The sequence below is a fragment of the Cheilinus undulatus genome, linkage group 2 (assembly GCF_018320785.1).
Source record: "Cheilinus undulatus linkage group 2, ASM1832078v1, whole genome shotgun sequence".
Taxonomy (NCBI): Eukaryota; Metazoa; Chordata; class Actinopteri; order Labriformes; family Labridae; genus Cheilinus; species Cheilinus undulatus.
The window spans coordinates 19648057-19664672 of NC_054866.1; the positions used below are offsets into that span (position 1 = coordinate 19648057).

The 16616-nt window shown below is 38.3% G+C and overlaps 1 protein-coding gene across 1 annotated transcript in view; it reads right to left on the reverse strand.

Moving 5' to 3' along the window:
• ulk2 (unc-51 like autophagy activating kinase 2) overlaps positions 1 to 16616 on the reverse strand; it is a 52831-nt gene that overhangs the window by 10450 nt on the left and 25765 nt on the right. Inside the window, exons 6-15 of the mRNA XM_041801128.1 lie at positions 13100 to 13273; positions 12201 to 12274; positions 11958 to 12059; positions 11819 to 11877; positions 11042 to 11124; positions 10884 to 10934; positions 9981 to 10069; positions 8661 to 8829; positions 7410 to 7467; positions 1928 to 2077 (exon numbers count right to left, since the gene is read on the reverse strand). Coding sequence (XP_041657062.1) covers positions 1928 to 2077; positions 7410 to 7467; positions 8661 to 8829; positions 9981 to 10069; positions 10884 to 10934; positions 11042 to 11124; positions 11819 to 11877; positions 11958 to 12059; positions 12201 to 12274; positions 13100 to 13273 — 1009 coding nt within the window. The remainder of the gene's footprint in view (positions 1 to 1927; positions 2078 to 7409; positions 7468 to 8660; positions 8830 to 9980; positions 10070 to 10883; positions 10935 to 11041; positions 11125 to 11818; positions 11878 to 11957; positions 12060 to 12200; positions 12275 to 13099; positions 13274 to 16616) is intronic.

The window sequence follows — 16616 nt, forward strand, 5'->3', positions numbered from 1 at the left end:
GCAAGCCATCAGGAAAAATCCAAAAGTGCATACTTATTTTATTTTTCATGCCAGTAATATCCTACTTGGTCAAAATTTCCAATACTTTAAGACTGTTCATCATCATGTCTTCAACAAAATCTATCATAAAGTAATGACAGATATTTTCAAAATAGTACCAAAGCTTTAAAAATCACTATTTTTTATTTTAAGCCAAAAGCTGCCGCAAGTAAGTGAGAGAGCACTGGATAAAATGAGCAAATACAAAAGCAACCTCAATGATTTTGATGGCAACTGCCTTATAACATTAGAATCATGGAACATGCAACTAAATATCATCTGAACCACCAACATCAGAGCTTCACAGCCGTGCAGCAGAAAGAAATACAGTCTGCATCACTGAGGACCCTTCACATCCCCTTCACGACTTGTTTCCCCTTTTCCCTTGTTTCTGTCTGCCTGCTGTTTATCTTGTTTAAATTCAACCAAGCAGTAACAGGTATTAAAAGAACTATTAAAAGAAAATATAATAGCAGACTGTCTTGTTTGTTTTTGTTGCTCCTTCAGAATCTGCAGCAATAGATTGATTCTGTTTCATAACCACATTATGAGCTCTTAAGTGTATTTAATTGCTTCCTCCTTGTATACCTCAGCCAGTTTTGCTGGTTAGTCAACCCATGACCATGGCACTGGCAAGTACAGACACAGTTTTGATTCAAAAAGAAAATAAACGTGTGGGCACTGTATTTGCAGATTGCTCTTATCATACTTATAATCTGAGCTGCAAGGAATTTGCAGTAGTTTGCAGGAACTTGTGTGATTGCTGAGATCTTCAATTAAAAAGGACAGACTTTTGTATGATAAAGGGGAAAGTAAAGTGTTACAGCTTTAATACAACCTGAGCAGACACCCTCACCATTCATTCGACAAGTCCAAATAACAGTCTTCTTTAAAGATATAAAAGAGACAAAAGAAGGACTGAATTGCCTGTTATCAACAGAAAATATTTGTGATTGCAGCAAACAAACATGAAAACTGAGAGTGAAAAAACTGAAAAAACGACTTCAAGGCTCTAACTCATATGGTTGCCAAAAAAGACACCCCAGGAGGTATTTACAGGTAAAAGACAAAGGTAGCAAACCATGAAATGAATACAAGGCCACCAAGGAACATGCAATGCCAAACTCTGAAATAACAAACACATGAGCAATACAAAAAGCCCACTGAAGTCTTCCTTTAAATGAGAACAACAGAAATAAAGGTGCCACTCATCTTCCTTCCTCTACCTCGATATCTGCTTTGTCTTTACACAAAGCTGCCAATAAACACTCCCTGACACAGGGTGGGGGTTACCAAACTCAAGCTGATGTAATTTGGGAGAAACTTCATAGCTGATGAAATAACAGCCCTGATTTTCAATACCTAGAGTATGAAAATGAAGTGCCAATGAGGAGAAACCTACTTGGGTAGTCACTATATCTGATTTTAAACTTTCATATGATATTTAGTAAAAATCAAATGTTATCTATAGATTTGTCTGTATATAAACATTGCAGAAGTAAGTATTTTTAAATGAAGACTACTTAATTCAGCGTTTTTACAGTTTAACTACCAAATCTGGAGGGGAAGGGACCTCTGTTGAGAATTCTACTTGTTAAACAGCTCAGGAACACTCAAGTAATATCTGTCCCTTAAGCATTCTCATTTGCAGCATCTTGGGTTAAAATATGACCAGAGATCTTATGTTTATAAAAGCTTTGCTACTTCTTGATGTGATAGATCATCAAAATTACAAACATTTATAATTTTAAACACATACTATTCAAGTATGGTAGCTCTGACAAGACAATTTGATCAACATACTAGTATATATATATATATCTAAAACAAACATTGAAATTGTGCTGAATTGACTGAGTTTTCCTCAACCTCTAAAAGTGGCTCTTACCTGGGGGACGTGTACACTGGGGGCGTCGGGCTGCTGGAGAGGTTCTGCTTGATGCGCTGGTAGTTGCGAATCTGCGTGGGCACAGGGATGGGGGTGGTCTCGGCCCTTGGGGACACCATGGGGGTCTGTCCAGAAGTTGGCTGCGGCTGCCTGGGGGGGAAAAACGAGGCAAGGGTGGTTAAAAACTCTGCTCGAAGCTGCTGCTGCTGTCTCCATGCGTGCAGGACATCTTCAGTGGTGTCCAAACCCATGATAATCCCCTAAAAGACCCTTGTAGTTAATTTTTAAAAGGAAGTTCCTTGTTTCTGCAGCCGCAGGTTCTTCCTTAACTCGCTATGAGGGCGTATTGAGGAGTTAAGTTTAGCATTTCTGCTCATGAGGGCAGAGTCAGTGGGTGAAAAAAAAAGGGGCCAGTCTCCCCATGTAAACACAGAAGCAGCACCAATCATCTCACAGCATCTCTGCAGAGGGAGGGTTTGGAGGCAGGGCCAGCCAGTGGCACATGTGAGCCTCTGTGTTAAGCAGAGGCAGGAGGGGAAGTGCAAAAGAGACATGGCTCATTTGCATTCTTTTGTTATTCTAGAGGAGACAAAATGTTCTCGAGTCATGACCGAGTCACCCACAGAAGGCCTCTGCTTACATATAAAGAGAAAAAAGAGGAGGAATGAAGGAAATGGCCGTTAGAGAGTGGCACCAGTTGGGAACCACTCTTATGTAATGATGTGCAGCCTGGGAGGGTCTATGGGGAGAGAGTGAAGGACACGTGAGGCAAAGACTAGTACAGACAAAGATGCAGACAGCAGTGTCTTTGTTGGATTTAGAGATATAAACCTTGTGCTTTCTTCTCCACAACCACCTGATACACAGACACATGACAGAGACCTTCCATCTCCCTCTGAGCTTTATTGATCTCAGCCAAGGCTTTATATTTGGTATGCATTGCTGGTTTTTTCCTTGCTGAATTTGTAGGTCAGTGAACAGCTGCTTTAAAGGGTTGTAAAGAAAAGAGAGACAAGTCAGTTGCCTCTACATTGACCTGGATTTTACAGAGCAGCCTAAAGAGAGGGGGATGGTATCAAACCATGCCATCCTCTTTCTTTTATGTCATTTGTCACTTCTTGTTTCTTCCCTCAGCACCGTATCTCTTTGTCTCATTGTAATCTCTAGCTTTCTTCTCTAGCCCACAGAGTATCCCTGTTCCTACGTCTATCTACCTATATCTACCTAAATCTTCCTCAACTGCAATCAATTCAGGATACAAAGGATAAAAAGCCTCTGATTTATGAGCTCTGAGTGTGACAAGAGACTGCAAGGATGCCTCCTGTAAACCAGAAAAAGTGGTTCCTCTGTTGGTGTCCATTATTAACTGATTTATGTATCTAGAAAAGAGCTATTGCCATGAAGAAAAAATAGAGGGAGGGAGAAAAGCTTGCAGACTTAAAGGTGAAGACGGGGTGAAGACAGCAACAAAGACTAAACAGAGTGAGTGTCACGAAAGGGGAACTGTTTTGCCAGAGGCTATGTGCAAACGTTAAAACAAGAGGGTGGAAGAAGTGTAAAGCATTGTCTGGCTGTAGGTTATCTAAAAAGGGAGGGGGAGGAACAACAAAGAGTGACAGACAGCAGCAGGATGTCTGCATTTTTTTTTCATTTCAGTTTCACACAACCCTTCAGGTAGCACCTATATAAAACTATCCAGACCACAGGGACTGTCACTAGAAATGGTTATAAATCAGAAAACTACTGGATATGGGCCTCTCCTTGGCCTACTGCCAGGATGCAAACCATTACAGTGGATGAATGGTATGTCATAGGAGCAACACAGTTTAACAGTATAATTATCTAGATCAGTGGTTATAAACTGGTGGGCCTAGACCCATAAGTTGGTTGTGAAACTGTGTCCAATGGGTCATGAATATTTGACGGGAAAATGAAAAATTTGAAAAAATTCCATGATGTATGTAGTGAGGCCCTAAGTGGACATTAGGGCTGCAACAACGAATCAATAAAATCGCTAAAAATTGCTAATTAAAAGTGTTGGCAACAAATTTACATATCGATTAGTTGTGCCGCGCAACTATGGCGTCACTTGGTGTGGCACAGAGCTGTGTATATCACACACAGATGGCTTATAAACTTTACTTTCGCTTAGTTTAGTACTTCTCTGATTATATTCTGATGATTAGCAGAAAAACTGAGTAGATATGTTCATCATCAACAGTGTCCTATGATGGAGATGAGACATTAGCGATCTATTTGCCGCATTTTGTGTCCAAAATGTCTGCTAAAAATTTCAACAGAAGAGAGGAAGGAAAAGCGTGAGCTGCAGTCACAGGGCGAGGGGAGCAGTTGGGTGGTGTGTGTGTCTGTGTATGTGTGACAGAGAAGAGAGATAGTTTTTGCACCCCTCCCCCCAGGGAAAAAAAAAACCTTTCGATTCATTGGTGATTCGAGGAAATAATCATCCGATTCATCGATGACTGAAATAATTGTTTGTTTTAGCCCTAGTGGGCATATAGTACAATCATACATTTCTTAGGTTGTCCTTTGATGACAAGTGCATTTCTGTATCTTCCTCAAGTTTCCAATGTATTTATCTTCTCTTCCCTGGATAACAAAGCAAATCTTTTCCCCACAAAATAATAAAGAATTCCTCATGAAATTACTAAATTTTCATGCTGTCTTGGGAAAACTGAGAAAACAAAATATATACATGCATGTCCTTCTGTAATGATGTGCTTTTTAAACATGCTGTTTTATCATCTTCTTTCAATCATAATTTGTTCCATTTAGGGTCAAAGCAGTTGAATTTCTTTTGAAAATTTGTGTTGCAATTTCACACAAGGGGTGGGTCCTGATGCCCAACCAGTAAGAAACCACTGATCTAGAAAATGGAAATTAAGTAGCATGTAGGCTGTGTCATTTTAAAATGGCAGGTAACCGGATGACTCCTAGTATTCCTGCAGTCAGTACAGTCAGTATGATCAACTCTGCTGAGTGAGAGTTCAGTGGCCAATACTGTGTTTAAAGGATGTGTGAGAGTACATGTGAGTATGTTATCTGTTAATACACAGCTGGAACCCAGTAATAACATTCAAGGCTTGTTATTGAAGGCCAGTTTTAGAGGGTACATAAAAAGACTATTCTTATCCCGCAGCCCTCGCTGGGTCAGGAGCTTTATTTAGCACAGCTCCACCTTGTTGTTTTGGCTCAGTGAATCATAACTCGCTAATCGAGCAGATTTAGAGGTGGGCGAGAGGATTCACGCGTGACAAACGGACAGAAAGTGTTTGTGATATCTGATGTCAGGATGAGAGGAGGGAGGGTGTTTTCTTTATTTGGTGGTCAGAGAAATTTAACAACCCAGGAAGCTTCGTTGGCACAGAAACATCCAGACTAGATGATATGACCCAACACATGCACACACATGAACTCGAGGCTGTGTGTGAGGTGGAATCTGATTCACAGCATCGTGTCACATCTTCTGTACAAAGTTGATCTATTTTTTGCTCTGACTCTTGTCAACATCCAGTTCATACCCTGCAAACCTTGCTGATGAATTTGTGATACTGCTGGGCTGCTTTTGAAAATATGCAGGGTTGACAGTCTCTTTTAATGTTATTGTGGTTTAACATGTGAACACTTTACAACATAAACAGAAAACAATCCCCCTTTTTTGGGTTAGTCACAGACAGAAGATAATACAGTAGTCTCTGTATTCAGCCATTGTTATCAATAGTACATACGGTTTTTGATATATTATTATAGGAGTATTATTTGTTGTACATTATGTGCTATTATTTGATTATGGGTGATATTTGATTAAATTATGTGTTATTTTGGTATATCTGACCTACCTTAAAAGCTCAAGTCTCAAACAAACAAGGAAATTTTAGGCAGCTCAAGATCAGAAACTCCAGGTTAACTCTTTCTTTGGAGTCTGGCAGCTTAAAACCCCTCAGAAGTCTGGCTAAAATTAGTCAAATATGCCTATCCAGGAATGCCCAAATTAAATGTTGCGAACCATTTGGAGTACAATCACAAAAAAAATGTTTTTATAAAGGTAACACTCTGTAGTGTGGTGTGTAGTGCAGCTGCAGTAAGGAAAAAACAGGCATTTTCAAACCTGGATTCCAAAATGGATCAAGGTCAACAGAAACTTTTCTATATTGTATTTTTAATAATTGCCTGGACAAAAGACATTATTACAACAATTACAGTGGACAATTGAAAACCACAGCGTCAGTTGGAAACAATACAAAACCAGTCCATGGATCATGGATCATCTGGATCCATGGGTGTAATCATGCTTTTGGACAAAAATTTGACAGTTGGATTATGGGAACTCTTTCTTGATGCAGCAGGACTGTTTTTGATGGAGTAATATAATCAGGAGAGCACAGGAGAGCCTTTCACGATGAGCTGTGTCACTTTCATTATTATTTTTTTGTTTGTAGCCTGACATATGCATTAATTGTTACTGCTGTGGTGGTTTTCTCCTTGAAGGGCTAACACGGTCAGAATCCTGAGCATCAGAGCTTTCTGGTGGTGTAAATCATGAGGTATACTCATGAATATTTTTCATGGACATTTGGTCATTTTGTAAATAACTGAATAGTTTAAAAATCTACCAGCCTGCTGTTAGACCCTCTGATTTTCAAAGAATTAAAGAGGGAGTTGTAACCCCCTTCTTGTTTTGAAAAAAGGCAATAAAGGGCAAAATTATAGCTGTTTCAGACCCTCTTACAGCTGGTTAAAATCTAACCGAATTCCACATGATAGCTAATATCTGAGTTTCAGGGATGATTTTAGGTTTCTCATGGTCACATAAACACTTCCAGACTTTCTTTATTGTGTGGTCCACAATATCTGGCCCTGATTCCTCCTTCTGGAAAAATAAAGCAAGTTCTGTTTTTTTCACTGTTCCAAAGAATCAGTATTAATTGCTGATTGTCAAATGTTTAGGAAATAGCCAACTGGGAAGTGAGCTGACTGAGGAAAGAAAGCTCAACAACCACAGCAAATCAATTTTCATTCACTTCCAGTGTGTGCACTCACACAAACATTCCATATTCACAGTCTGAACAACTTCATTCATAGTTTTTCCTTTTTCTTTTTGAATTTTCAGTGAATTGTAGTCCATCAAAAACCATCATCTCCGATACTTCCAGTCTAAAGTTGGCCATGTTTGTTTACTCTAAAAACATGTTTGACAATGAGAGATTTAGTCCAATTTCGAGTTGTAGAGTGAGGACTCTGGTTGTTGGTGAATTAATCTATTTGTGCGTGCTGTGCTGCTCTGTTGATATCTTTGCTCCCCACACACTTTGGGAAGAAAACTCTTTAATCTTCTGCTATGTGTTGTCATGTGTGGGCTCACTCACAATTTCAACACCTGTTAAGATTTGGGGCCAAGTCTAAGTTATCAAACAAGTAAAAAAATGTAATTATGGTCTCCAAAATATACAAGAACCATACTCACCCTCCACACATGAGGAACTCGCTGGACGGTCGGCGACCCACTCCCATTGGCTGATCATCTGAGGAGGAAGAAAACAATACGGTGATGAAGATATATCAGGCTTTAAAGATGATTCCATCAGCATTAATCAGGTGATCAAACACCACTCAAGAAGGCCAGCTGACACTGTCGATGCTTTCTGTTCATTGTCTGAGTGCAGGCCTGCAGGTGCATTTGTGTATGTGTGTAGCAGCAGGTGCAGGGCAGGAGGGTTCATTTTACTCGTCAAAGGCCGAGTCTGAGTGTCTCTTGTTTGTGGACTGATGTCTACAATTACAGCATGAAATGGTGAGCAGCTGTCTAACTTACTGACTGTGGATTTGGTGACATGTGCTCAGTGTATGTGTGTTAGCATGTTTGCTGTAGGGATCAAGGGATGAATGTGACATGACTACATGAGTATCAAAGTTTTGGTGTGTCTATAAATAAGAACAATTTTAGGACCCCTATATGCTGGAATAGAAAGTATGTCCACGTGTTCACTTCTGAGTTCATAAGTCATGTCTTATTTGTATTAAATATACACTGACATAAGAAAATAGGCACATCTGTTTCAGCTCATTGTTACCCAACTCTATATATAGACAGGCTATATTCCTGTCTGTTTCAGCGAAACCTTGAAACAATTTAGTCTGAAGTCTATTTCCCAGTGTGAAAAAAAAAAGTCAGGACTGATGAGTTCTTATTTCAAAATAAGGAGTACCTTCTTAGTGAAAGCAACAGAGACTCCTAATAATAGTAACATGTTCAGACTTTATTTCTTGTATTATTGCAAGTATTTGTTCAAATATTCAGATGTCTCAACTGTCATCAGTTTTAGACCACTAGCAAGAAAAACAAAAATCAAGAATCAAGAATCAAATCCAAGACTTTCTAAGGATTAGTAGGAACCCTGGCTTTAACAGAAAAAGTTGGCTTTTTTTATTCAAATACAGCCAAATGATACAATTTTGTATTTAATTTTCTTTAATTTACTCATAGTACTGGTAAGCTTGGGATAGTCCTTAACTCAAATGTAATGGGGATTTTATTTAAATCCTTTTTTGGCACATTTTCCTTACCTACAGATAACAATTGTCCATTTTGCATATGAGCAGAAAGCAGCTTATCTACCAAAAAGGCCAAATAACCGTCCTCATGAAATAATTACAAAATAACGCCTGGGTGATTTAATTAGAGGAAATCGGTTGTTTTTTCTGTGTTGAAACTTACAGCTGTCAGTAGAGATGTTAGGCACCAGGACAAAGTCGTCAGTGTCGCAGGAAGAGTTCTTGCTGCTCGTGCTTCCTGCAGATTCTTTGGAGAGCTGCAGGAAGTTGGGTGGGCCAAGCGGAGGAGACGACAGACCGTCTTCTGCGAGTGTCTGCATGTCTGGAAGGGACTGAGTGTTCACAGACAGAGACAGAGAGAGAGGGATGGTGGAGAAGAGGAAAAACAGGATTAAATAGTAGTGTGCCTCCTGAATGATGCAATTAAAGCTTCCAGGCAAGGCAGAGCTGACTGGACTGTCAAACTAATGTAATCACATTGTTCTAGAGAACTCTGACATCCTGGGAAATAGACTTGCCCTTTATTCCCACTGCTGCTGTGAGATGAGATCTAAGAGATTGCTATAACAAGTAGTGGAAGTATTTGTAGGAGTAAAGCTTAGACTAGTAACAGTGGAGCAATATTAAACAGAGGATTACAGAATAATCAAACTTCAATATAATACCAGTAAGAATCAAACTCCATCAATACTGGTTTGATAACACAACAAAAAAAGCTGAAGTTCTAGAAATCTAAATTGGGTTACTTCTTGTTGCTAATTAGTAAAAATGTATGCAAACTCCTGCACATGGTCTGAACTGCACAAATGCACTGGAACAGTCTGAATATGAGACGATGCTCTCTCTTTCTATCGCTGCAGCTTTGAATAAAAATTTCAAACTTAAAGCAATATATTTCAAAGCTTTGATACTTTTATTAAATCCATTATTATTGATCAATCCAAAACCAGAAATAGTTTTTGTATGTGGTATTGAAAATACCATAGTAGATTATCATTCTAATTACAATTATTTGGACTTTACCTCTTCTGCTCTCTGTGTTTGAAAGAGAAATCAGTGTAACTTTTGCCTCTGTATGAGGCAACAAAAGCACTTGATAAAGATCAGTAATTACAGATTGCAAATTTAACAGAGCACTGCTGATATCTCCCGTTCTTTAAAAAATGACTGAAAAATTGTAGGTTTTGAAGCTCAATACTTTTTTGATACTATTCATTATTAAAATAACAAGAGATTGTATTGTTTTAACATTTTAAAAAGGATTTAAAGTAAGGCCATCTTTAAGTAAAAGGGCTAAAATGAAACAAATATTTGGAGTCTTTACTTTCCCCCTTCATGACACCTTGTACTGCTTTTCAAGTAGTGCTTGTGTTCCAAGATGCATGCAGGCTAAAGCACAGCAGGGAGGCATATTTTAATACCTTTGTTAGAGTGTGAGTGTAATCCCCTCTGAATGAAGATTAATAAAGAAAATAAAACTCACAGGAGGAGAGTTGTAGCGAATGCATGGGGAGCTGCCACAGGAACTGTCTGCCACTGCATTGGAGGCACTGGGGACTGGCACCGGACACGCTGAGAGAAAAAAAATATACACTTAATCGTGTTTTTTAAGTCACTAAAGTCGTTTTCACGTATTTACTCTTGAAAATTCTAAGAAAGTCAAGAATTCAAGAAAGAGACCCTATGATCTTAAATTGTTTGTTCACTCATTCCTCACAGCAAGAGGTTTTCACTTTTGGGTAGGATGCAAGACAGGACCTCAAAAGGCAATGCTGAAATGTAAGATGGCTGACAAAGCAAGTCGGATACTTTGATTACAGTTTTTTTTTTTACAGTAATACCATTACTACATGTAACTGTAAAAACGCTACTATAACAAATAAGTAGAAAAAAACATAAAGCCAAGCAGAAAAGACCAGGAAGACACCAATATTGTGGTTATTAAAATCCAAGCAGTTGTTGAAATTAAACTTCATCGCCCCTTCAACTGTCTTGAGGTTATTTTTCCTGAATACTTCTGGTCATGCTGACACATGAGCTTAGCCTTACTTTTTACAGAAATTTCACCAAGAGGCTGAAAGGAAAAATATTGGATAAAGTTTTCAACCGTAGGCATTCACACCAGAATTTCAGGAATTATTCAAGACTGTTGTGCACTTCTGAAAGATTTCAAGTCCAATTACGGTGCTATTTTTGCCACAGACAGGATCATACTCTAATTTCTGATGTCTGCAAAGAATACACACCGAGATAGAAAGAGATAGATAGGGATGTGCCACAGAGATAGGCACAAATTGCCAATACATGCTCCAGAACGATCAGTGTGTGTTATTGATTTTGCGCATGTGTAAGAAATGATCTTATTTTGATGGCAACATGAACTTACATTTTTTAATGGTGGACGTTGGCTCCAGGAAAGGATGGCTGAAAAATGCATCTGTTGAACAAACAGTACAGGGCAGAGTTTAACACAATAATCTGGAAATCTGAGAAATCTTTCACCATTTTTTCAGTAAAAGACATCAATTTTATTTCACCACTCACCAAAGTCCATCCTGTCTTTCTGATTCCTCTGTAGCAGCCCAAGTAAAAGGTCACTGAGCTGTGGGGATGTCTCCCGAGGGATGCTGGGTATGAAGCATGGAAACATTAACAACATTGTTTCTAATAAGTTTACTGAGTGTCACTTTATTGTGATCTAATAAATCTTAGTTGCAATGTACATCAAACAGTAGGACATGAATTCTGAGGCACATCAGAGGATGAGAGGAATGTACGATGAACGAATGAAGATGTAAATAGAGGAGAGTCCACAGCTGGGTTAGCTGAGGCTGTGTTTAGACACAGTTGAATTTTGGGCATGAAAACATTTATTCATTACCCTATGTTCATGCCTACAGTTTATCTTAAACATAGAGATTTAATGTTGAAGTCTCAATAATCTTTTATGTCTGTATTTGTTTATAGGTATTCTGTTTAACCCTTTTTACCACATTGCTTTCCTGATATTACGTCAACTCTCACTTAATTTGAATAAAGCAGGTCTGTCTGTCTAGATGCCCACGCCAAATTTTAAAATAGATAAATAAATCCTCTTTAAAACATGCATCAAAAATATAACAATTTAAATGCATACAATAATACACTTCAAATTTTTATCCGCTCTCTTTTATTGTCCTCTCATTTCATAAATTCTGTCATTTTTATTGAACATCTACAAATCAATCACTAATAATTTTGTCTTATTAATAATCAGCTTTAATCAAGGACAGACCCCATCAAACACTGATGTTAGGCTTAAACAACATAAACAAGGCTTACATTGGTTGCAGATTCTTGTTCTTCTCGTAGAACATTCTCAGGTCTTGGGGACTATTGGCCTAAAAATATAAATACACAAGTTATTAGAGAAGAAGCACATTTTTGCGTATGTAACTGGTAAATTGGGCAGAATGTGAACCTGGAATGGCGGCTTTCCAACCAGACACTGGTAGATGACGGTCCCTATGCTCCACAGGTCAGCCTTAGCATCGTAATTCTGTGACATGATGACCTCTGGGGCCTGCAGAGGTTAAAGGATCACAAGTAAAGATCCAGAGCAGGCCAGCACAGTTATGCAACACAGAGTTGAGAAAGCTGACGGCTCGTTTTAAATGCAACTGAGATCAGCTGCTGTCAAACACAGACAGTAAAACACACTGACCATGTACATGGGTGAGCCGCACAGAGTGGCTGCCATCATGTTGCTCTGGAGGTACCTTGCAAAGCCAAAGTCAGCTGCAGGACAGGAAAAGGACACAAACCAGTAAGAAAATACGTTTTTTTAAAACCCATAAAACTAAACTCTAGAACAGCAGGACTCAAAACAGGACCCAAACAATAATGAGTAACATCAGTGCCATGATAAATGCTTCAGCTGCAGAGCTACAATTTCAAAAACTGTTTGAGGGTGGACAGAAGAGCAGCTTTTTGGCTGAAAGTTAGGGGAGTAATGCAACAAAATACAAACCCCTGGCAGCTAATACTAGGTGATTTTTTGCGAAGATTCATTTTGTTAAGCTTTGGTACTTTTGATACAATCAATGATTCTAAAAAAGCAGATTGTATCTTTTCTAAACACACAGTATCCAAAAGTATCAAAACAACAGAAAAAAAAATCACCTCACAGTAACGGCATGTATAAAATACATAAAACTCATTCTGCAGTTAACAGTACACAGGGTTTTCCCTGCATTTTAGATTGTGAGGCAGTCACCTCAGGCATATTTTGTCGCGCCCCCAGCTCTTTTCCAAGTCTAACAAGTGTTTTCATACAGAACAAAGTTTGAGGATAGCATTTGCTGAATTTTTCCTTTTTAACTGTAATTATGTCATTGTAGTAGCAGCACTGTATCATAAACAGTTATGTGCACCAGAAAAGGCACTGCCAAAACCATCAAAGTTGACAAAAGTGACATGAGAAGTAAAAGAAATTCTCAGTAAAACAGATATAGATAGATCATGAAAATACTGACAGTATATCTTCTAGCTTCCAGTAAAACTCCTCTTGTTGTAACTGGAAATACCTCCCCATCAACACGATTTTGTAACTTATTCTCTCACCAATTTTGATGCGGATGCCACTGATGTTGGATTTTTTGCGGCCTGCATATGACAGCAGGATGTTCTGTGGTTTCAGGTCACGGTGGATGATTCCTTTGCTGTTGAGGATGCGCATGGCTGCAGCAATCTGCTGCAGGAAAACCCTCAGGGTGTCTTCTCGCAGCGTCCCCTTAGCTTAAGAAGAAAAGAGGGAAAAAAAGGCATAAACCACATCAGTAGATGACTTAAATCAAACCAGCTCTGTCAGTGCATATAAAATGATGTTAAGGTAATACGACTAAGAACTCTCCAATGTCTTTTCATGTTTTCATGAGTTTCAGGCCAGCAGAGTGTCTCTTTACTACTTGGTTCTCCAGTATGTTTGTCTTCTATGAGTAATTAATGCATTTAAAAGGTTGCTTAGAAATCAAAAAATGGCCCTCTATCAGTCTAATAGCTTCAAGCTTTACTTCCAAAGTAAGTCATTTCTGTGATACTCTAGGATTTCTCTAAAGTCATTTATTTAAAACACTTTTTCTTGGTTCAAGGACTTTGATGGACAATAAACCTCCTTGGGTCAGAGTTTTACAAAGAAATAGTCAGAAGTGATTTTGTTTGCATTTCAAGGTGCTGCATAAAGCTGTCTTTCTACTGTGGTTACCATTATATCATAAGGCTCATGTTAAAAGCACAAAAATCAAGATAAATGATTCAACATGTAGAAAAGGATGGAAAAAACCCCCAATGCCTGTAGAGCATGCTGTTGCACTACTTGAATACCAAACAAACAACATATATAAAAGAAAAAACATAACTGTATTTGTTACAAGAAAATTCCACTAAGTACATCATAAGGATGCATGGTCCTAACTTCAGTCCTCATGCTGGCCTGTTGATCTCATTTATGCTTCCTGCTGTCTAATGAGTACACTTATGGTTTAAATTAAGGTTGTCAAAGTTGCTGACACTTGAATTAAACTGGAATTAAAAACAGGAAATAAACTAAAATTGGACATCCACAACTTCTGTTTTGCACCATGGCATCAAAACAGGTTTCAATAGGATTTGTATGTCAGAAGTATTAAAGCTACATTAATAAAAAAGAAAGAGAGCACTGTCTAATTGTAAAAATACATTGGCAACATTATGGTATCAAAACACTGCCAACGTATTTGGGCAATTAAGACAGTGCATAAGGGTTTGCTTGCAGCCAAAGCTCCATGGAAAGTCTTTACTAGTCTCTCTTGAGTGAAGCTAATCATTATCAAATTACAGTCATAATCCTGAAGTAAATGGTGTAAACTGAGGCGATGAAGGTCCTCTTATTTGATAGTGAAATAAGTCTAATCCGATGTGAGTGTAAGAGGATTCCTCTCTCTCGTCTCTTTCTCCTTCTCTCTTTATTAAGCTATTGTGATTGCAGCATAGGGAAAGATCAACCAGTAAGCTTATCAACATTAATCTAGGATTGGAGGGGTTAGCTGCTCTCTGCCCACCACGGAGCTCTAACTTCTAACATGGAAAAGTTGTGTAAGTGGTGGAATCATTCACCAGTGAGATCCTCTTATGTAATGAGTAAGATGGTCGTTTACCTCCGCAGTGTTCAACGTGACTAATGAGATCAAGGTGGACAGACAGTTTTTGTACAGTATAACTCTGTGACACTCTGGGTTTTGTTTCACAACCACCCATGACTGGTCTGACCATGACCCATTCTGGAAACTGTTAATGTGGGGCAGGTGCTTTATGCAAAAGTACAATGATAAGAGAGGAGCAGTTCCAGCCACACAATCAGTGTTTTTATGGATAAGAGGCACCTGTAGTTATCTAACAGATGGATTGGCAAACTGCCATTCGTTTGGAGGGAGTCCAGGAGGTGGACTGCTTTTAACCCTGTTAAACTGAACACAGCAAAAATGTTAACACCTCCTGAATATTTTGTGATTTTTTTTGACACTCTTTGAACTTCTAAATAAGAAGTGTGGGGAGTTTTAACAAGGAACAAAACAGTCAATGCACAATACCACACGAATGATGGCACTGTTCTTCTGACAAGATTTGATCAAGAAGTTTCACAATTAAAATTTTTTATGAACAAAATGTATAAACAAATTATCTTATAAATCAGTTTTCTGACTTATTTTAAGATTGTTTTTTTTTTTCATTCATATCAGCTGAAAATTTCAAATCTATCAATATGGACTTTTCATTTTTTTGGCTTTTTTATGTCGATACAAACATTATGCTGGTAATGTTTTGCATCCCTGATAGAAAGCTTTAAAAGGACACAGAATTGTCTCAATTTTTTGTCACTTAAATGAGATGTTGGTTCATTTCGGCAGACCCCAGGTGGCAAGCATCAATCTAAACCCTTTTAGCACAGCTGCACTTAGTAACTTCTGTGGCTCTAGCACTCATCAAGGCAAGCAGAGTATTAAGTCCACTTCACAGTGTACGTTATTAATTTGATTTGGTGTCTCGAGTTGGCAGGGTGTCATCGTTTTATGTGCTATATCGTGGGTTGTGCTATTTGTGTCATTCATAAGTCATTGCAATAAAATTACATCTATTGCCTGTTGTAAGTTTAATTATTTTATGCAGAATAGCTATTTTGTATCAATTATGAGAATTGGATCAAAAAAATATGGACATATCATCGCTATCATCCTATGTACTGAATGGTGAAGGAAAAACTCTTGAAGAAGAACAGCACATCATCCTTAAGCACAAAGCACAATACAAGTCAAGGCTTAAAGACACAATATGTAGAATTTTTGCAATGAAATTCCTAAATTAGTCAAAGAAAATTGCTAAACCTACAGTATCTATTTGCATATGTTCAGTACTTTCACTTCCTCAAATACTTTCAGCATTTTTCAACAAGAGAATGTAGACTCTTCTCATGATGTTAATCTCTCTGCCAGCATAAAGTCTATTTTTTAAAACAGTGTAATTGCATGTTTACTAGTACTTGGAAGGTAAACCAGAGTCTTCAAAAACCACGCCTCCAGAACACCTGCCTGGACTGTGACCAGTTTATTTAACACCAGTCAAACTGGCACACCAAGGTTTCTGTGTTTGTTGGCACTGGCAGCTAATGCTAGTAAACATTAGCTGGCTTCAGTATCAATGGTGTAACAATATTATAAGATGATAAGATGACTCATACTGTAACATAACATTGTTTAATTCATTAGAACAAGGGCTTACATATGTCAGCTCATTCTCATCTGGGGGTTGGGGTTGATTCACAGTCAATCATACCCATAATTCCCTGCTACCCTCAACCACATCTTTTGTTATATAGTTTCAACTGAGAGCCCCCTGGCGGCAGAATTTACATAATGTGTGATAAATCTCCTAACTTAATGAAGAAGCATATATTTAAAAACATCAGAATTGTCCTTTAGCCTACTTGAAGCCCACAAGCAGAAATGCTGACCTTTGTTAGAAACTAGCACTACAGTACAGCCTAAACACTGTGCTGACTGGCTCTGAACTAAAGAAGGAACCCTTTGTACTCAGTCACAGTGACAGA